Source organism: Pseudophryne corroboree, chromosome 1 (assembly GCF_028390025.1).
Source record: "Pseudophryne corroboree isolate aPseCor3 chromosome 1, aPseCor3.hap2, whole genome shotgun sequence".
Taxonomy (NCBI): Eukaryota; Metazoa; Chordata; class Amphibia; order Anura; family Myobatrachidae; genus Pseudophryne; species Pseudophryne corroboree.
Genome location: NC_086444.1, coordinates 247,783,274 through 247,804,741, shown reverse-complemented (window position 1 = coordinate 247,804,741; position 21,468 = coordinate 247,783,274). Strand labels below are relative to the sequence as shown.

The following is a 21,468-nucleotide window of genomic DNA, read 5'->3' as shown; positions in this document are numbered from 1 at the left end:
CACAGATACTGTTTTATAAGCACCATGTGCTGACCAATTGTTATAACATATCTTACTTTACAACAATGAACAAAGCCAGTATTTGGCTGCCACAACCATGATTCAGATTTGCAGTCTTTAGGATAATATCATTATAAACAGTTATGATATAAATAATTATGTATATCCATGTTTTAGACATGGCAGGGAAACTGCTTATTAGTAATTGCTGGTGTCTTACTCATGCAGACAGACAATACAAAAAAAACCCAAAACAAAAACAAAGACAGACAACTTGCACGACTCAGTAAATAGCACTAAGGTGTCTCTATAAATATATATCTGGCCAAGTGCAGTGCACGCCAGCCATATGCCTGCTCCCAAATTCCCCTTAACACCCCTGCGCCTTCAATGGAGGAGAGATGTAACACAGGAAATTCTGGAAATACAACAGGAAACATGGTTAATCTTGTTTTAACAAAGACTTCATAGCCTTTTGTAATACATATGCAGCGCTGCTGTATTCCCTTATCAATAAGAGTTGAATCATGAGATTTTATCCAGTGACCCTGACATTTCTGTGTGCAGGGAACATCACTGTGGCAGCAAAGTTACTCACTAGGATAAGAAACCTGCCTTTTGACTCTCATTTGTGTGTCCCCCCATGCTCCGTATACCGTTCTCTATACACGGAGCCGGGCTATGGTGGAGAGGGAGCCCGAAGCGGCATCGAGGGCCTGGGCCACACACACACACACACACACACACACACAGTATCCCACACAGTGGGGCGGCAGCGTGAGCTGACCGCCCCGTTCAACATACCTGGACCCTGTGGTGAGGGCTATGACGGGGCTTCTCTGTAAGTTCCGTCCAGCCTTTACTGCAGGTTTTAGTCCTGCAGGTGGTAGTGAGGGAGCTCTTTTTAGAGAGGTCCGACACCCACAGCTGCTAAAGCAGCCTTCACTTATCCCGGACCCACGCCTATTGGAAGGGGGGAAGGGATGTGGTAAATCGTTGAAAAAAGAAAAAACTTAGAAAAAATCCAATGAAATGTGGACCTCTGTGGCAGCAAAGCCACAAGCCTACTAACTGTGTCGAGCACAGAAAAAACACTGAGGTACTCAGGGATATGGAGGGGAGGTATAGTTCCAAAATTAATTTATTCAGTGCCTACTTCCTGTGGAAGCCGTCCATATCCCAAGAGTACTCCAGTGACCCCTAGTGGATGAAAAAGAAATATTGTCACAGTGACAATTAACGTAACATAATCATTAGGGGGATGACACATTCATTTGACTCCTTGTAAGGCAATATCATACCCTGGCTAGGACATTCTCTGGAATCCTGTCCACATGAAATTGTCAATGGTACTGATGTATAACCGACTGAGACCAAGTTGAGTCTCCAATTCAATCCAGCAATGTGCAGTAGTTTGGTTTAGGGGATGGCTCCGGTTCCTCTGTAGGTATTAGGTCAGTCCAAAGAATATTGCAAACCAATAGACACCAGGGTAGAGAGATGATGGAAGTCCAAATGATAATATCTGTGTCCTCCGTGTTCAACGCGTTTCACTGGTACTGGCAACCCAGCATCCTCAGGAGCATTTGGTGGAGTGTGATTCTGGTCTTATATTTATACACCACTATAATAATAGGAGTTAAAACACCTGTGACTTACAAACAATTAATTAACAGGAGTGAGAGGAGGAAACTTTCCAGCCCACTGCGACTCCGTCTCTAGGATACCTTTCCCGTCCACTTTGCAGCAGAGTCACACATTATTTCTCTACTTATTCTCCTTGATCTCTCTGATGCCTTTGACACTGTTGACCACTCTCTTCTCATACAAACACTACAATCCCTAGGTCTTCAAGACACAGCCCTTTCTTGGTTCTCATCCTACCTATCTAATCGCTCCTTCAGTGTTCGTTTCTCTGATTCCACCTCCTCTTCGCTACCTCTCTCAGTTGGAGTACTGCAAGGCTCAGTCTTAGGTCCTCTGCTTTTCTCTATCTATACCACATCTCTTGGCAAACTAATCAACTCTTTCGGATTTCAGTACCATCTGTATGCAGATGATACTCAAATCTACCTATCCTCCCCTGATTTGTCACCATCTGTATTGGGCCGTGTCACTGAATGCCTTTCTGCCATTTCATCTTGGATGACATCTCGCCACCTCACACTTAATACAGGTTGAGTATCCCATATCCATATATTCCGAAATACGGAATATTCCGAAATACGGACTTTTTTGAGTGAGAGTGAGATAGTGAAACCTTTGTTTTTTGATGGCTCAATGTACACAAACTTTGTTTAATACACAAAGTTATAAAAAATATTGGCTTAAATGACCTTCAGGCTGTGTGTATAAGGTGTATATGTAACATAAATGCATTCTGTGCTTAGATTTAGGTCCCATCACCATGATATCTCACTATGGTATGCAATTATTCCAAAATACGGAAAAATCCGATATCCAAAATACCTCTGGTCCCAAGCATTTTGGATAAGGGAGACTCAACCTGTATTTCCAAAACAGAATTAATTATATTTCCACCGGCCAATAGTAGCTTCCAACCTGATATCTCTATCACTGTTGAGAACTCGGCAATCATCCCTAACCCACAAGCTTGCTGCCTAGGTGTCATTCTTGACTCTGAACTGTCCTTTATTCCCCACATTCAATCTGTCTCAAGATCATGTGACATACATCTAAGAAACATATCCAAAATACGACCATATCTTACACAAGACACAGCAAAAACTCTAATCCATGCTCTCATTATTACCCGCAATGATTATTGTAATAATCTCCTGACCGGTCTTCCCAAACATAGGCTCTCACCACTAAAATCCATTTTGAATGGAGCTGCGAGGCTGATCTTTCTCGCTAGACGTTCATCGTCTGCAGATCCGCTCTGTCAGTCCCTCCATTGGTTACCAGTATTCTACCGTATTAAATATAAAATAATTTTACTGACACACAAGGCTATTAACCAAACTGCACCAACATACATCTCTTCACTCATCTCAAAATATCTCCCTACCCGACCTCTCGGCTCTGCACAAGATCTACATCTCTCATCCACACGCATTACTTGTTCACTCTCAAAATTACAGGACTTTATCCGGGCTTCACCCACTCTGTGGAATGCCCTCCCACGCACAATAAGACTCGCCTCTAGTCTCCAAACCTTTAAACGTTCCCTTAAAACCCACCTCTTCAGACAAGCCTATCAAATTCCAGACCCACTCACATAACCTTCAGTGCTTCCCTATATAATTACATCCTCTCTGTACAGTATACATAACATCACATATTTTGACTTTCTTTACTCTCACACCCTCCTGACACTCGGCCAACAATGCGGGGTGAGCATATCATACAACCCATTAAGAACCTAGCAATCTGGTGGACCATTATGCAATAGGTAGCATCTATCCTTGTGTATCAATGCCTATTTCCCTATAAATTGTAAGCTTGCGAGCAGGGCCTTCCTACCTCTATGTCTGTCTGTTTTTACCCAGTTTTGTTCTATTACTGTTGTTCTAATTGTAAAGTGAAATGGAATATGCTGCACTATATAAGAAACTGTTAATAAATAAATAAAAATAATAATAAATGTGCATGATATAATATTATTATTCTTTTGTATCTATACCAATAGGGGAGTTAACCAACTCCATACCAGCTGCTATTGAAAGCGCACTCATTGGTGTTCTATTTTAATGAACTGAAGGTCCACTGAAAACAAAGGCTCAAATTAAGCTTGCTTGAGACCATAGAGCAGACATTCCCAACCACGGTCCTCAAGGCACACCAACAGTGCAAGTTTTAGTGATATCCAGGCTGCAGCACAGATGGTTAAATCAAAATAACTGAGCTACTAATTAAGTCACCTGTGCTGAAGCCTGGATATCACTAAAACCTGCACTGAAGGTTAGTGTGCCTTGAGGGCTGTGGTTGGGAATGCCTGCCATAGAGGATCAGATTACCATTAAAAAGGGAACTTTAAACTGGCTTCAAACCCCCTGAAGGAAAGTCTAGAAACAAGAGACGAAACTTTAGAGGTCTGAACCATGTTTGTTTTTTCTTGTAGCCTTTGAAATGTTTGGTGCAACGAAAAAAAGAAAAACATGAGACTCGTGTCTGTGTTCACAATGACCGAATTCAGAGTGACCAAAGAGCATCACTGGAAAGGATGATCAGAAACCAGCCACCAATGGAGACAAGTGTTGTCAGACTAAACAAGAAACTGAAACGAGAGGGATGGTGAGAACCTCGTACAATTAGAGAATTTCCCATGAATGGAACCTGGTGTATTGAATGGTCTCGAAGGTGGAGACCATCATGCACAACAAAATCGATGGACATGGCACTGACAGTACTGTTGTGACAAAGTTCTGCAGGATCTGTGCTTTGGACTCCAGACTATTCTCGCTGGAGAGAGGTATCGAATACCACCATCAGAGGTTTTAGGTGTGACTTCTCGAAATTCAGGATCCATCCATGATCCTGAAGTACTTGAACTGCGTGATCTAGATGCTTTTTTAACGGTCAAGCTAAGTCAGCCTTCACGAGCAGATCATCAAAATAAGGTATGGTTGTGATACCTTCCACGCGCAGTAAGCTTGCCATCACTGACATAATCTTGGTGAAGACATGCGGAGCTGTGACTGTATGAAATGGTAGGGCCTGGATAGTGAGCAGATCAGATCGTAAAATGAAGGAGAGTATGAGGACCTGCCCAAATTTGTACGACTGACATCCAGTGAGGCCAAAAACACATTGTCCTCCATGCTGAGGATCTACCCACAACTCACAGAATCCAGATCAGCCGGAATGATTCATTCAGCTTCCGAACAAGGGACAAGTTGGAGTAAAAACATCAACTTTACGCGGGAACTGGATCAATGACGCCTTAGGAGAGAATTGATAGCCTGATCCAAAGCCACAGTCGTCTCCTCAGGGAAGAGCAGTGGCAAAACAAGAAAATTACTCCACCTAACGGTCTCTGAACTTGAACACACACCCTCTAACTTGTAGCCAGACTGCATTGAAAATGACCTACGAGGTGATATCCTACTGCAGTGCCTTGGCCTCCACGCGCCGTTGGCACTGGAAAATCTGGTCATAGGAGCCAGTCCTCTGGTAGAGAAGAAAATGGCTTCTGTCATACTGACTTTTAGTGGGCACTCCAGCCAGAAAGGTAGAGTGAAAAACACCACTGGAATAAAAGAACTTTTTCCAATATTATGAGCAATATTAGTATCCAATTCTGTCCGGAACAAAACACTCCCACCAAAAATAGGATTTTAGTTACCTACCAGTAAATCCTTTTCTCGTAGTCCATAAGGGATATTGGGGAGACTTAGTACGATGGGGTATAGACGGGGTCCAAAGGAGCCAGTGCACTTTAAATTTCTTCAACTGGGTGTGCTGGCTTCTCCCCTCTATGCCCCCTCTCAGAGGCATTTATAGTTAAAAAAAAGTGCCTGAAGGAGAATGGACATACTTGAGAGTAGGAACAAAACAACGAGTGGTGAGATTCACACACCAGCACACCAATAACATAAAATGACCAGCAACAGCTGGTAACAAAACAGCAACAGCTGAACAGGTAATCATATAAGAGAAAACCTGCAGAAAAGTCAATGCACTGAGACAGGTGCCCAATATCCCTTATGGACTACGAGAAAATGATTTACCGGTAGGTAATTAAAATCCTATTTTCTCTAGCATCCATAAGGGATATTGGGGAATTAGTACGATGGGGACGTCCCAAAGCTTCCAGAACGGACGGGAATGTGCAGAGACATCTGCAGCACCGCCTGTCCAAACTGGTTATCGTCTTTGGCCAGGGTATCAAACCTGTAGAACTTCACAAAGGTGTTCTTCCCCAACCAGGTAGCAGCTCGGCATAGTTGCAAGGCCGAGACTCCACAGGCAGCCGCCCAGGAAGACCCCATCGATCTTGTAGAGTGGGCCTTCAGAGACTGTGGAACAGGTAAGGCTGCCGTCACATAGGCCTGTTGGATAGTAAACCTAATCAAACGAGCAATGGACTGCTTAGAAGCAAGGCAACCCTTTTTCCGCGGATCATAGAGCACAAACAAGGAATTTGTCTTTCTGATCAGAGCCATCCTCTTGATATAAATTTTCAGGGCTCGCACAGCATCCAATGCCTCCGGAGGAGCAGAAGTGCCAGAACTTGACGGAACCACAATAGGTTTATTCAAGTGGAACGCAGAGGTGACCTTCGGCAGGAACTGCTGCCTAGTCCTGAGCTCCGCTCTGTCCTCGTAATAGACCAAGTAGGGACTTTTACACGATAGGGCCCCCAATTCTGAAAATCGCATAGCAGAAGCCAGGGTCAATAACATCACTGTCTTACACGTGAGGTACTGGTCTTCTACCGTCATCAGAAGTTCAAACCAGGAGGACTGTAGAAATTCCAACACTACATTCAAATCCCAGGGTGCCGTGGGCGGCACAAAGGGAGGTTGTATGTGAAGTACCCCTTGCTAGGTGGTCTGAACTTCTGGCATCACTGCCAATTTAATCTGGAAGAAGATGGAGAGAGCTGAAATCTGGATCTTAATGGAACCCAACGTAAGCCCTTATCCACACCAGCTTGCAGGAAATGTAAGAAATGTCCCAAGTGTAACTCTGCAGGCGGATACGTGCGTTCCTTGCACCAACAGACATATCTTCAACAGATATGATAGAGTTTTGACGTCAAAGGTTTCCTGGCCTGAACCATGGTAGCAATAACCTTTTTAGAAAGTCCTTTGTGAGCTAGGATGTTCCACTCAACCTCCATGCCATCTAACAAAGTCGCCGTAAGTCCGGGTAGATGAACAGTTCTTGCTGAAGAAGATCTCTTCTCTTTGGCAGAGGCCAAGGGTCTTCGAAGGACGGGTCTTCGAAGGACATGTCCAGAAGATCCGCGTACCACGCCCACCGAGGCCAAACCAGGGAAATCAGAATTGCCTGGACTCTCTGATTCCTGATTCGCTTTAGCACCCTTGGGAGCAATGGAATTGTAGGAAACAGATAGACCAGCCGGAAAGGCCAAGGCAACGTCAGTGCATCTACTGTCCTCGCCTGAGGGTCCCTGGTTCGTGAGCAATACCAGTGAAGCTTCTTGTTTGAGTCGAGAAGCCATCATGTCTATTTGTGGGCAGCCCCACCGGTCGATGATCTGCTGAAACACCTGATGGTGGAGACCCCACTCTCCCAGGTGGAGATCGTGATGACTCAGGAAGTCCGATTCTCAGTTGTCTACTCCCGGAATGAACATTGCGGACATTGCTCTTGCATTTCATTCTATCCAGAGGAGTATCTTTGACACCTCTCGCATGCAGGCCCCGATTTTTGTCCCTCCTTGCCGATTTATGTCCGCCAGTGACATGGCGTTGTCCGACTGAACTTGGATCGCGTGATCCCTGAATAGAGGAAAGGCCTGGAGCAGAGCATTGAAGATCGCCCGAAGTTCCAGAATGTTGACTGGAAGTAGGGCTTCGTGGGCTGACCACCTACCCTGGAACTGAGAACCCTGGGTGACAGATCCCCATCCTCTTAGACTCACATCTGTCGTGAGGAGGATCCAATCCTGAATCCCGAAACTTCGATCTTCCAGTAGATTTGAGGACTGCAGCCACCACAGGAGGAAAATCCTGGCCTGAGGTGACAGCCGTATTATCTGGTGCATTTGAAGATGAGATCCGGACCACTTGCTCAAGAAATCCAATTGAAATGTTCTGGCATGGAACCTTCCATACTGGATCGCCTCATATGAGGCTACCATTTTCCCCAACAATCTTATACAAAGATGGATGGATATTCAAGTAGGCCGTAGAACCATTCGGACAATCTCTTGGAGTGTTTTCGCTTTGTCCCCTGGGCCACAGTATCCAGCAATATTCCCAGGAACAGGAGCCACTGAGTTGGCTCCAGGTGGGACTTCTGTAAATTGAGGATCAATCCATGATGTGACAAAAGTTGATAGTGCGGTCTATATGGAGTAATAAAAGCTCCCTGGATCTCGATTTTATCAAGAGAGAGTCCAGATAAGGGACAATATTGACCGCCTGGACCTGGAGTTGGAACATCATCTCCGCCATCACCTTCGTGAACACCCTCGGAGCTGTGAACCGGCCGAAGCGTAGCGTCTGGAACTGGTAGTGATCATTCAGCAAGGCAAACCTCAGGTAAGCCTGGTGAGGTGGCCAAATCGGGATATGGAGATAGGCGTCCTTTATATCCAGTGAGACCATGAACTCCCGTTCTTCCAGGCCCGCAATCACTGCTCGCAAGGATCCCATCTTGAACTTGAAAACCTTTAGGTAAGGGTTCAAGGATTTTAGATACAAAATGGGCCTTACCGAACCGTCCGGTTTCGGTACCACGAACAGGTTGGAGTAGTAACCCTTTCCCTGTTGCAGTGGCACTGGACTAATTTTAGGCTGGCCTGTTGCAGCTTAACACGTGTATCCTCCAAAGCTGGTAAGCTTGATTTGAAAAATTGTTGGGGAGGAGCACAGTCGATCTCCAGCTTGTAGCCCTCAGAAATTAGGTCCTTTACCCAGGTATCCTTGCAGGAGCTTTTCCAGATGTGGCTGAAGTGACACAGCCGAGCCACCACCTCGAGATCCCCTCGGGGTGGGTGGGCACCGTCATGCTGAGGCCTTAGTGGAAGCTGAACTGGTGCTCTGGTCCTGAGAACCTGCGGTTGCTGGTTTTCTTGTATTACCTCTGGTGCCTCTAGCCGCATTGTAGGCACCTCTGGCCCGAGATCTAAAGCTGTTAGATCTAGAGTTGGGTAGATGGCCCCGGGTAGGAACGTCTAGCCGGCGGCGCCCCAGGGGGAAGAAATGTGGATTTCCCCACAGTAACTTTAGAAATCCACGTATCCAATTCTACCTCGAAGAGCCAATCCCCTGAAAAAGGAAGAAACTCTACAATGCGCTTGGACTTGGACATCTGCTCGCTACCCACTGACGCAACCACAAAGCTTTGCGCGCTGACACTGCCATAGCAGTGGTCCGAGCATTAATATTGCCTATCTCCTTGAGTCCTTGGGAGAGTCACACAGGACGCGTGCAGTGTCTTGAATGTGTCTTAGGAGAGTCACCGTAGTGACCAGGGACATATCCCCCGAGAGGCCCTCTTGAATTTGAGTAGCCCACATATGAATTGCACAAACCATCCAGCAACCCGCTATGACCGGTCTTTGTGATATACCAGCCACTGTGTAGATAGACTTAAGTGTAGTCTCTATTTTTCTATCCCCAGGGTCCCTTATGGTAAAGGAGCCCGGAGCTGGCAGTACCGCCTTTTTAGATAGGCGAGAGACTGATACGTCTACAGCCGGGTTCTTCCCAGAGATTCCTGCCTTCAGAAACAAATGGGAAAGTGTGTAAAAAACGTTTTGTCAATTGCCATTTCTTAACTGGATTTTTCCAGGCTAACTTAAACAGGTCATCCAGCTCTGCAGAATCAGGGAAAGGGACACTGAGTTTGTTCTGTGTTAAGAAAAACGACTGCTGTGCTGCAGCGTCCTCTAGAGGGAGTTTTAACACATCAAGAAAGAATGAGGTGCTCAATACCCTGTGTAGAAGGGGAATCCCCAGTAACAACATCCAAGTCCTCCCCCTCCGCCTGTACCTCCTCATCAGAGTCTGAGAGTAAAGCAGGTACCCAACGTTTTTGTGGTTCTGATCGGCAGATGGGGGGCTGTGGAACATCTGCCCTTGCAGCTAGGTCTGCAACAGCCTGCTGCAGTTGTTGAGTTTTCTGAGTATTAGGAGTGAGCTGAAATGACATATCTGACATCATGGATTTTATGGCACCTAGCCAGGAATGCTCTTGACCCTCCCCCATAGTCCCCTCACTGATATATGATATATGATATATGATATGATATGGAACCAGATGTCGAAGGAGAGAATCTGGTGTGACATACACTGCATATTTGGTGTTTTACCATGTTTACAGTAAACAATACTTATACACACATACACAAAGACAATTAATATAATAGCAAGCCTGCCCTTACTATATGTGAGTGGTAGACAGAGAGAAGGGAATAGCACATCCAAGCTAAACTGCCTCAGTGAGACTGCAATAGTTTTAGTCGTTTTCAGGACAGATTGTGTATAATAGCGGCTCTCCCCCTTTGCTACAACCCTGTACCAGCTTTCCTGCGTAACCTGAGTGTCTGGAAGAGCTGTGTGTGCCTGCTGCTGAAACTGTAAGCAGAGGAAGGTGCCAAAATGGCGCTGGTCCCGCTCTGAGGTAGCTCCGCCCCCTGTAATGTCACCGGAGCTTCATAGATATTTATACTGGCCAAGTCTCCATAAAGGTGTAAAAACATCACAGAAGTATTAGTTTCCACTACCGCTGCCAGTGTACACAGGGGGGCTATAGCGGATCCCCCCGGGAGGGTTCCGTATGCCGCCCCTGTGTTTTTGCCGCACCATGAACCGGGGACCCCTTAGCGGGGCCCCCCATTTATACTCACTACTCTTCTCAACTACAAGCTACTGTTAGGGGTGTGCGGCGTGCTGCGATTGTGACAGCTAAGGCGCAGTGCCCCGCTGTACAACAACCTCTCAGGACGGTGGTCCTGCAGCTGGGAAGCGGCTCTGACGCCTGAAAAGAAAGTTAACTGACCCCCACCCTCCCAACCACCACTAACTCCCACAGTGCAGGTATGCTGTTGCCCAAACAGCATACCGAAAATATTAACGTTTTAAAATAAACTGAAGAAAACTCTCTGGAGCTCCAGAGTGTGCATCCTCTCCTGAGGGCACTTTTTTTTTTAAACTGCCTGTGGGACGGAGCATAGAGGGTAGGAGCCAGCACACCCAGCTGAAGAAATTTAAAGTGCACCGGCTCCTTTGGACCCCATCTATACCCAATCGTACTAATTACCCAATATCCCTTATGTATGCTAGAGAAATGAAGAAATCCTAAGGAAGCTTTTGATTCTGAATCGAAATTAGACGTGCGGAGCCAAAGGGCCTCAAAAGCCAACAAAGCCATAGACAAAACTGGACGCTACCTGACCACTGTCTTGTACGGCCTCACACACATTCAGCTGCACAATGAAGTCATTCCGCAAAGACCTGTAGTGAAACCCTGGACGAACTGTGAAGCCCTGCGACATCGGCTGACGTTTCCATAGCTCAAGCTACCCATGCAGAGGCCCGTAAAGGCCGGATAACAACCCCTGGGGCATATAAAAAAAATAAGATTTTAAAATTACCGGTAAATCTTTTTCTCCTAGTCCGTAGAGGATGCTGGGGACTCCGTAAGGACCATGGGGTATAGACGGGCTCCACAGGAGACATGGGCACTATAAAGAACTTTAGATGGGTGTGCACTGGCTCCTCCCTCTATGCCCCTCCTCCAGACCTCAGCTAGAGAACTGTGCCCAGAGGAGACGGACAGTACGAGGAAAGGATTTTTGTTAACCTAAGGGCAAGATTCATACCAGCCCACACCATCCACACCGTATAACATGGAATATACGTAACCAGTTAACAGTATGAACAAAACAGCATCAGCCAAAGACTGATCTCAACTGTAACATAACCCTTATGTAAGCAATAACTATATACAAGCCTTGCAGAAAAATGTCCGCACAGGGACGGGCCCCAGCATCCTCTAAGGACTAGGAGAAAAAGATTTACCGGTAGGTTTAAAATCTTATTTTCTCTTACGTCCTGGAGGATGCTGGGGACTCCGTAAGGACCATGGGGATTATACCAAAGCTCCAGACCGGGCGGGAGAGTGAGGATGACTCTGCAGCACCGATTGAGCAAACATAAGGTCCTCATCAGCCAGGGTATCAAACTTGTAGAATTTTGCAAAAAAGTGTTTGAACCCGACCAAGTCGCCGCTCGGCAAAGCTGTAACGCCGAGACGCCTCGGGCAGCCGCCCAAGAAGAGCCCACCTTCCTAGTGGAATGGGCCTTTACCGAATTTGGTAACAGCAATCCAGCCGTAGAATGAGCTTGCTGAATCGTGTTACAGATCCAGCGAGCAATAGTCTGCTTAGAAGCAGGAACGCCAACCTTGTTGGCTGCATACAGGACAAACAGTGCCTCTGTTTTCCTAACCCGAGCCGACCTGGCTACATAAATTTTTAAGGCCCTGACTACATCCAGGGACTTGGAATCCTCCAAGTCATTCGTAGCCACAGGTACAATAGGTTGGTTCATGTGAAAAGATGAAACCACCTTAGGCAAAAATTGAGGACGAGTCCTTAATTCTGCTCTATCCACATGGAAAATCAGATAGGGGCTTTTGTGCGACAAAGCCGCCAATTCGGACACCCGCCTTGCCGATGTCAAGGCCAACAACATGACCACCTTCCAAGTGAGAAATCTTAACGCAACCGTTTGAAGAGGTTCAAACCAATGAGATTTTAGGAACTGTAACACCACGTTAAGGTCCCATGGTGCCACTGGAGGCACAAAAGGAGGCTGTATGTGCAGCACTCCCTTTACAAAAGTTTGGACTTCCGGGGAGAGAAGCCAATTCCTTCTGAAAGAAAATTGATAGGGCCGAAATCTGTACCTTAATGGAGCCTAATTTTAGGCCCATATCCACTCCTGTCTACAGAAAGTGGAGAAAACGGCCCAGATGGAAATCTTCCGTAGGAGCATTCTTGGATTCACACTAAGATACAAACTTTCTCCAGATACGGTGATAATGTTTAGCCGTCATTTCCTTCCTAGCCTTTATCAGAGTAGGGATGACTTCTTTCGGAATGCCTTTCCCAGCTAGGATTCGGTGTTCAACCGCCATGCCGTCAAACGTAACCGCGGTAAGTCTTGGAACACGCAGGGCCCCTGTTGCAACAGGCCCTCTCTGAGAGGAAGAGGCCACGGATCTTCTGTGAGCATTTCCTGAAGATCTGAATACCAGGCCCTTCGAGGCCAATCTGGAACAATGAGTATTGTCCGCACTTTTTTTCGTCTTATGATTCTCAATATCTTTGAGATGAGTGGAAGAGGAGGGAACACATAGACCGACTGAAACACCCACGGTGTCACCAGGGCGTCCACTGCTACTGCCTGAGGGTCCCCTGACCTGGCACAATACCTCCTAAGCTTCATGTTGAGGCGTGAAGCCATCATGTCTATTTGAGGAAGTCCCCAATGACTTGTTATCTCTGCAAACACTTCTTGATGAAGTCCCCACTCTCCTGTATGGAGATCGTGTCTGCTGAGGAAGTCTGCTTCCCAGTTGTCCACTCCCGGAATGAAGACTGCTGCCAAAGCGTTTATGTGATTTTCCGCCCAGCGCAGAATCCTGGTGGCTTCCGCCATTGCCACTCTGCTCCTTGTCCCGCCTTGGCGGTTTACATGAGCCACGGCTGTGACGTTGTCTGATTGAATCAGAACCAGTAGGTCGCGAAGAAGATTCTCCGCTTGACGTAGGCCGTTGTATATGGCCCTCAATTCCAGTACGTTGATGTGTAGACAAGCCTCCTGGCTTGACCATATCCCCTGAAAGTTTCTTCCTTGTGTGACTGCTCCCCAACCTCGGAGGCTCACGTCCGTGGTCACCAGAACCCAGTCTTGAATGCCGAACCTGCAACCCTCTGCACTCTGCAGCCATCACAGGAGAGACACCCTGGCCCTGGGGGACAGGCTTATTTTCTGATGAATTTGGAGATGGGACCCAGACCACTTGTCCAGAAGGTCCCACTGAAACGTCCTCGCATGAAACTTGCCGAAGGGGATGGCCTCGTAAGTCGCCACCATTTTCCCCAGTACTCGAGTGCATTGATGGACCGACACTCTTTTCGGTTTTAACAGGTCTCTGACCATGTTCTGGAGCTCCTGGGCTTTTTCCGTTGGGAGAAAAACCCTCTTTTGTTCCGTGTCCAGAATCATGCCTAAGAACGATAGCCGAGTTGTTGGAACCAACTGAGACTTTGGTAGATTTAGAATCCAGCCATGTTGCTGCAGCACTCCCAGGGAGAGCGCCACGCTCTTCAGCAACTGATCTCTCGATCTCGCTTTTATCAGGAGATCGTCCAAGTACGGGATAATTGTGACTCCCTGCCGGCGCAGGAGCACCATCATTTTCGCCATTACCTTGGTGAAAATCCTCGGGGCCGTGGAAAGCCCACACGGCAACGTCTGAAACTGGTAATAACAGTCCTGTACAGCGAATCTCAGGTACTCCTGGTGAGAAGGATATATGGGGACATGAAGGTATGAATCCTTTATGTCCAGTGACACCATAAAATCCCCCCCCCCCCCCCCCCACCCTTCCAGGCTGGAGATTACTGCCCGGGGCGATTCCATCTTGAATTTGAACTTTTTCAAGTACAGGTTTAGGGATTTTAAATTTAGAATGGGTCTGACCGAGCCATCCGGTTTCGGGACCACAAATAGGGTTGAATAGTACCCTTTTTCCCTGTTGAACCCGGGGAACCTCGACAACCACTTGTTGTTGACACAATTTTTGAATAGCAGCTAAAACTTTCTCCCTTTCTGGGGAAGAAGCTTGTAAAGCAGATTTGAAAAACCGGCGAGGAGGCACGTCTTCGAATTCCAGCTCGTAACCCTGGGATACAATTTCCATTGCCCAAGGATCCACGTCTGACTGAACACAGACGTGGCTGAAGAGTCGAAGACGTGCCCCCACCGGCGCGGACTCCCTCAGTGGAGCCCCAGCGTCATGCGGTAGATTTAGTAGAAGCCGGGGAGGACTTCTGCTCCTGGGAACTAGCCGTAACCGGCAGTTTTTTCTCCCTACCCTTACCTCTGGCGAGGAAGGAAGAGCCCCGAACTCTTCTGGACTTATGCGACCGAAAGGACTGCATCTGATATTGCGTCGTTTTCTTTTGCTGTGGGAAACATAAGGTAAAAAAGTACATATACCCACGGTAGCTGTGGAAACCAGGTCTGCGAGACCTTCCCCCAAATAAATCCTCACCTTTGTAAGGTAAAACTTCCATATGCTTCTTTGAGTCGGCATCACCTGTCCATTGGCGGGTCCACAGGGCTCGCCTAGCAGAAATCGCCATGGCGTTGGCTCTTGAACCTAGTAGCCCAACGTCTCTCTGAGCGTCTCTCATATATAAGACTGCGTCTTTAATATGACCTAAGGTCAATAAAATGGTATCCCTATATAGGGTATCAATGTCAGCTGACAAGGTATCTGTCCAAGCTGCTACCGCACTACAAACCCAAGCCGATGCTATTGCCGGTCTGAGCAAAGCACCCGTATGTGTATAAATTGATTTTAAGGTAATTTCCTGTCTGCGATCAGCAGGATCCTTGAGGGCTGCCGTGTCTGGAGATGGTAGCGCCACCTTTTTTGACAAGCGCGTTAACGCCTTGTCCACTCTGGGCGAGGATTCCCACCGTAACCTGTCCTGCGCAGGGAAAGGATACGCCATAAGAATTCTTTTGGGAATCTGCAGTTTCTTGTCTGGAGTTTCCCAAGCCTTTTCAAATAACGCGTTCAGCTCATGAGATGGGGGAAAGGTTACCTCAGGTTTCTTTTCCTTAAACATGTGTACCCTCGTGTCAGGGACAGAGGGGTCATCTGTGATATGTAAAACATCCTTTATTGCAATAATCATGTAATGAATACTTTTGGCCACCCTTAGGTGTAACCTTGCATCATCGTAGTCGACACTGGAGTCAGAATCCGTGTCGGTATCAGTGTCTGCTACCTGGGACAGAGGACGTTTCTGAGACCCTGAAGGGCCCTGTGACACAGTCAAAGCCATGGATTGACTCCCTGTTCTATCCCGGGACTCTGCTTTGTCCAACCTCTTATGTAATAAAGACACATTTGCATTTAAAACATTCCACATGTCCAACCAATCCGGTGTCGGCGTTGCAGACGGCGACACCACAATCATTTGCTCCACCTCCTCCTTAGATGCGCCTTCTGCCTCAGACATGCCGACACACACGTACTGACACCCCCACACACTCAGGGATATATTTATATGGAGACAATACCCCACTAAGGCCCTCTGGAGAGACACAGGGAGAGTATGCCAGCACACACCCAGTGCCACCTGACTCTGGAAACAGAATTCCCAGTTAAACAGCGCTTTTATACAAATATATGTATATACAGTCACTGTGCCAATTAAATGTGCCCCTTCCCCCCTCTTTTTTGCCCTCTGTCACCGTGTTCAGCAGGGGAGAGTCCGGGGAGCCAGCTTCTCTGCAGTGTGCTGTGGAGAAAATGGCGCTGGTTAGTGCTGGAGGATCAAGCCCTGCCCCCTCAGCGGCGGGCTTCGGTCCCGCTCAAATTCACAATACTGGCGAGGGATTATTTTATATACTGCCTCACCAGTATATCTATATACTTTAGCCAGTCTCAAGAGGTTTAATATTGCTGCCCAGGGCGCCCCCCCCTGCGCCCTGCACCCTTCAGTGTCCGCTGTGTGTGTGTGTGCGTGTGGGAGCAATGGCCCTCAGAGAAGATCTGAAGTCATCAGCCGCCTTAGAAGTCTTCTTTCTTCTGATACTCACCCAGCTTCTATCTTCCGGCTCTGTGAGGGGGACGGCGGCGCGGCTCTGGGACGAACGGCGAGGGTGAGACCTGCGTTCCGACCCTCTGGAGCTAATGGTGTCCAGTAGCCTAAAAAGCAGAGCATATCATTTAAGTAGGTCTGCTTCTCTCCCCTCAGTCCCACGATGCAGGGAGCCTGTTGCCAGCAGTGCTCCCTGAAAATAAAAAACCTAACAAGTCTTTTTCAGAGAAACTCTGGAGAGCTCCCCTGTAATGCACCCAGTCTCATCTGGGCACAGGATCTAACTGAGGTCTGAAGGAGGGGCATAGAGGGAGGAGCCAGTGCACACCCATCTAAAGTTCTTTATAGTGCCCATGTCTCCTGCGGAGCCCGTCTATACCCCATGGTCCTTACAGAGTCCCCAGCATCCTCTAGGACGTAAGAGAAAAGAGGCCTAAACAGGAGGAGCTGTGTGCTTAGCTAAACAGGCCACCGCAGTGTCAACCTTGGGAGGCTGTTCCCACTTGGATACCTGATCTGCCAGAAGAGAAGAAAGCAGAAGCAAATTACAAAGAAACGGAGAGCTTATTATCTGGCATCTTCCAGGCCTCCTCGATGAGAGATCCGAAGGAGAAGGGTAAGTAACTAGAGGAAGATTACAGTTGTTCACCGACTGGATTAACACCAGCCTCCGTAAATTCGCAAAATTTCAAAACAGTGAAAACTTTTTTAAACTGCATTGCTGTGCGACCTATGGTATGAAGTCAAGATTTGAGGCCCCTCTGTTCCCCGCACTAAGGAACAAGGTGCAGCAACTGCTCTAATCTGATTGTCTCACGCAAGCGGTACTAGCTTCACTACCTAGGAGACTGACCGACTGAGAGCCTGTGCCCACCGCTAGCTTAATCAGGCAGAAGCAGCGCCTCCCGATGTCTGCGTGTCACCAGGCACTGCACGATAGTCAGCATGTAGCACCCCTGAGTCCACTTGTCCACTTAACATTGCATTAAGTATATTAATGGTGCACAGTATCCAGACGCACTTGGCACATAGACACACAGACAGTGCACAGAATAGCTGCATCTTAACACAGTGAGTACAGTGTAAAGAACAATGCTATAGTGACTTATTCAGCCTCAAACGGCTTGTTACTGCCATTACCCTGTAATGTGCAGAGAAATCAGGATAAACAATACTTAAATGACAGAGGTAAACAAAAAAAACACTGTGTCGCAAAAACAATCAGTACTTAGCCCTCCCTAGGTCACCACCGACATTCACAGAGGAGAGGATTCCATCCTCAAGAGTTGAGTGTCACCTCCCAGCCTGGATGAAATCCATTAGAGAATGGCTGCTCCGCCTTCCCCTCCCCACCCCCTCCCGCCCCAACACACACACACAAACAATGTGGCTGCTCTCTCTCCAAATCCAGTGAACAGCTACCCACTCATGGGGTAAACAATCTATACATGAAGTGCTACAATGTAGCAGCCACAGCTTTTTTCCAATGCATGTTCTGATCTGCTCAGCCACACACAATATACAAGTGCCATATCAAATTAAAGGGCACAGTCTCCTCATGCGTCCTAGTCACAATTTCAGCAAAAAAAAAAAAAAAAAAAGATGCCAAACGTTAGCAGACTTGCACACGTGACCTGATGGCTCAATCACATAAGGCCTCTTGCGCTGCATGGCATTTTGATGCTAGATATATGAGAACGCATCTGTATGTTCTTCACAAATGGATGAGTAAACGTGTGGTACCAATATAAAAGAACAATTCTCTGAACAGGGGTATAATACTGTAGGAAGAGTTAGAATAACTCCCAATATTTGGAATAAGACAGGTAACCTTTAGTGACACTATTTATACTCTCTGCCAATACTTTGTATCATATGACTCTTTTTGGTTCTAGAGTAAAACCCGGTATCACTATTCTGACGTGCCAGTGTAGTTTCCATCCATTATTTAGATCGCCACAAATTGTGAAAAAATTGCATTGTAACAGTAAAGCCGAGGGTATATTTACATAAGTTGTACTGATCCTGCTCCCTATACAAGTTATTAATATAATTCTGTTAATCACTGCAGAGGAATGTACAATGTTTGAGATGTATAAACATACTAGAGAAATTTCAGGTACCTGGAAAGACATTTGATTTGCAACAGATGAACATCAAAGGTCTATTCTAACGATGTAAAATGTTTCTCAGAATTTGACGTAAACTCTAAATCGCTAATTAATGGCACAGAGATTTTCTTCCTCAAATGTTGTAACATTGGTGGGATATCAATGTCTCAAACCACAGAACAAGCGTGATCGTAAAATAGTTTGAAGAGCATGACACTAATATTCTCCGCATGTCGTATGCTATATTGGCATTTCTGAACCCATCAAGCATTTATGTGACTTTCCCGAATGATGCAAGTGAAAGGATTTTTCACCACCACTAATCTAAGCATCAATGAGTGGCTATCAGTTGGAATAATGTGGCTACATTTCCTATCCCAATTCCTGGCACTTGTACACAATATATAGAATACAAACAGTATGAGTCACACCTAGTGGGCAAAAAACCTATCAAGTGACTTTATATTGGCGTATTCCTCTTTTTTTTACTACGAGCATCTGTATAACAGGGTGCAGTACTGCTGACTGGCGGTCAGGAGACCGCCGGTCAGCTTACCGACGTCGGGATCCCGGCAGCATACCGACGCCGGGATCCCGGCGGGGAGGGGCGAGTGCAGCAAGCCCCTTGCGGGCTCGCTGTGCTCGCCACGCTGCGGGCTCGGTAGCGACCTGCGGTCGCCACGGGTTCTATTCCCACTCTATGGGTGTCGTGGACACCCACGAGTGGAAATAGTCCCTGTTGATCGGCATGCCGACCATCGGGATAGTGAGCCGTCGGGCTCGTGGAGGAGGTCATGTGACTGTCGGTCAGCTGACCGGGCGATCACATGAATACCACCCGTATAACAGTATTACTGTAACAGCTATATGGATTACACATAAGCATACAGTGAATTTTCAACTTCTTACTTGCACTGCCATATACACTGCCATTTTGCCAAATCAACATCAGCTGTTTCCACTTTCTCCTGAGTCTCCTCATTAGATAACTTGTCAAACGTACTATTGGACCAAAGTTGTAGGCTGCTTGAACCAGTTAACAGACGTGTACCTAAAACAAACAAAAAAAAATAACAAGAAAAAACAATTGGAAACTATCTAGTATGCATAAATATACCACTGCAGTGGTGAGAAACTAATTAGTCTCACAAAGCTACAAATGTAGCCATGCTCATCTTTCTGCAATGCGGAATGCTGCATGGCGTGCCAGGCTGTGACTATTCGCAGCTGGCGATCGCTCCATTAATTCCTAAAAAAATTGTCACAGCCTGGCACGCCATGCAGCATTCCGCATTGTAGAAAGATGAGCATGGCTACATCTGTTTAAGAGGGCAGTATGGATGGTGTAATAAATAAGATTTTACTCACCGGTAAATCTATTTCTCGTAGTCCGTAGTGGATGCTGGGAACTCCGAAAGGACCATGGGGAATAGCGGCTCCGCAGGAGACTGGGCACAACTAAAAGAAAGCTTTTAGACTACCTGGTGTGCACTGGCTCCTCCCACTATGACCCTCCTCCAAGCCTCAGTTAGGATACTGTGCCCGGAAGAGCTGACACAATAAGGAAGGATTTTGAATCCCGGGTAAGACTCATACCAGCCACACCAATCACACCGTATAACTCGTGATACCATATCCAGTTAACAGTATGAAACATAACTGAGCCTCTCAACAGATGGCTCATAACAATAACCCTTTAGTTAACAATAACTATGTACAATTATTGCAGACAATCCGCACTTGGGATGGGCGCCCAGCATCCACTACGGACTACGAGAAATAGATTTACCGGTGAGTAAAATCTTATTTTCTCTAACGTACTAGTGGATGCTGGGAACTCCGAAAGGACCATGGGGATTATACCAAAGCTCCCAAACGGGCGGGAGAGTGCGGATGACTCTGCAGCACCGAATGAGAGAACTCAAGGTCCTCCTCAGCCAGGGTATCAAATTTGTAGAATTTAGCAAACGAGTTTGCCCCTGACCAAGTTGCAGCTCGGCAAAGTTGTAAAGCCGAGACCCCTTGGGCAGCCGCCCAAGATGAGCCCACTTTCCTCGTGGAATGGGCTGTTACTGATTTAGGATGCGGCAATCCAGCCGCAGAATGCTGCAGCTGAATTGTGCTACAAATTCAGCGAGCAATAGTCTGCTTAGAAGCAGGAGCACCTATTTTGATGGGTGCCTACAGGATAAAAAGCGAGTCAGTTTTCCTGACTCCAGCCGTCCTGGAAATATAAATTTTTAAGGCCCTGACTACGTCCAGTAACTTGGAATCTTCCAAGTCCCTAGTAGCCGCAGGCACTACAATAGGTTGGTTCAAGTGAAAAGCTGATACCACCTTAGGGAGAAACTGGGGACGAGTCCTCAATTCTGCCCTATCCATATGGAAAATCAGATAAGGGCTTTTACATGACAAAGCCGCCAATTCTGACACACGCCTGGCCGAAGCCAAGGCCAATAACATGACCACTTTCCATGTGAGATATTTCAAATCCACAGTTTTAAGTGGCTCAAACCAATGTGATTTTAAGAAACTCAACACCACGTTGAGATCCCAAGGTGCCACAGGAGGCACAAAAGGGGGGCTGAATATGTAGCACTCCCTTTACAAATGTCTGAACTCCAGGCAGTGAAGCCAGTTCTTTCTGGAAGAAAATCGACAGACCCGAAATCAGGACCTTAATAGAACCCAAGTTTAGGCCCATAGTCACTCCTGACTGTAGGAAGTGCAGAAAACGACCCAGCTGAAATTCCTCTGTTGGGGCCTTACTGGCCTCACACCACGCAACATATTTTCGCCAAATACGGTGATAATGGTTTGCGGTTACTTCTTTCCTGGCTTTTA

General features: G+C 46.9%; 1 protein-coding gene across 4 annotated transcripts in view; it reads right to left on the bottom strand.

Moving 5' to 3' along the window:
- Positions 1–21,468, bottom strand: part of DMXL1 (Dmx like 1) — a 444,894-nt gene that overhangs the window by 255,581 nt on the left and 167,845 nt on the right. For all 4 annotated transcript variants that reach the window (XM_063964182.1, XM_063964179.1, XM_063964181.1 and 1 more), the window contains exon 5: positions 19,534–19,675. In XM_063964182.1, coding sequence (XP_063820252.1) covers positions 19,534–19,675 — 142 coding nt within the window. The remainder of the gene's footprint in view (positions 1–19,533; positions 19,676–21,468) is intronic.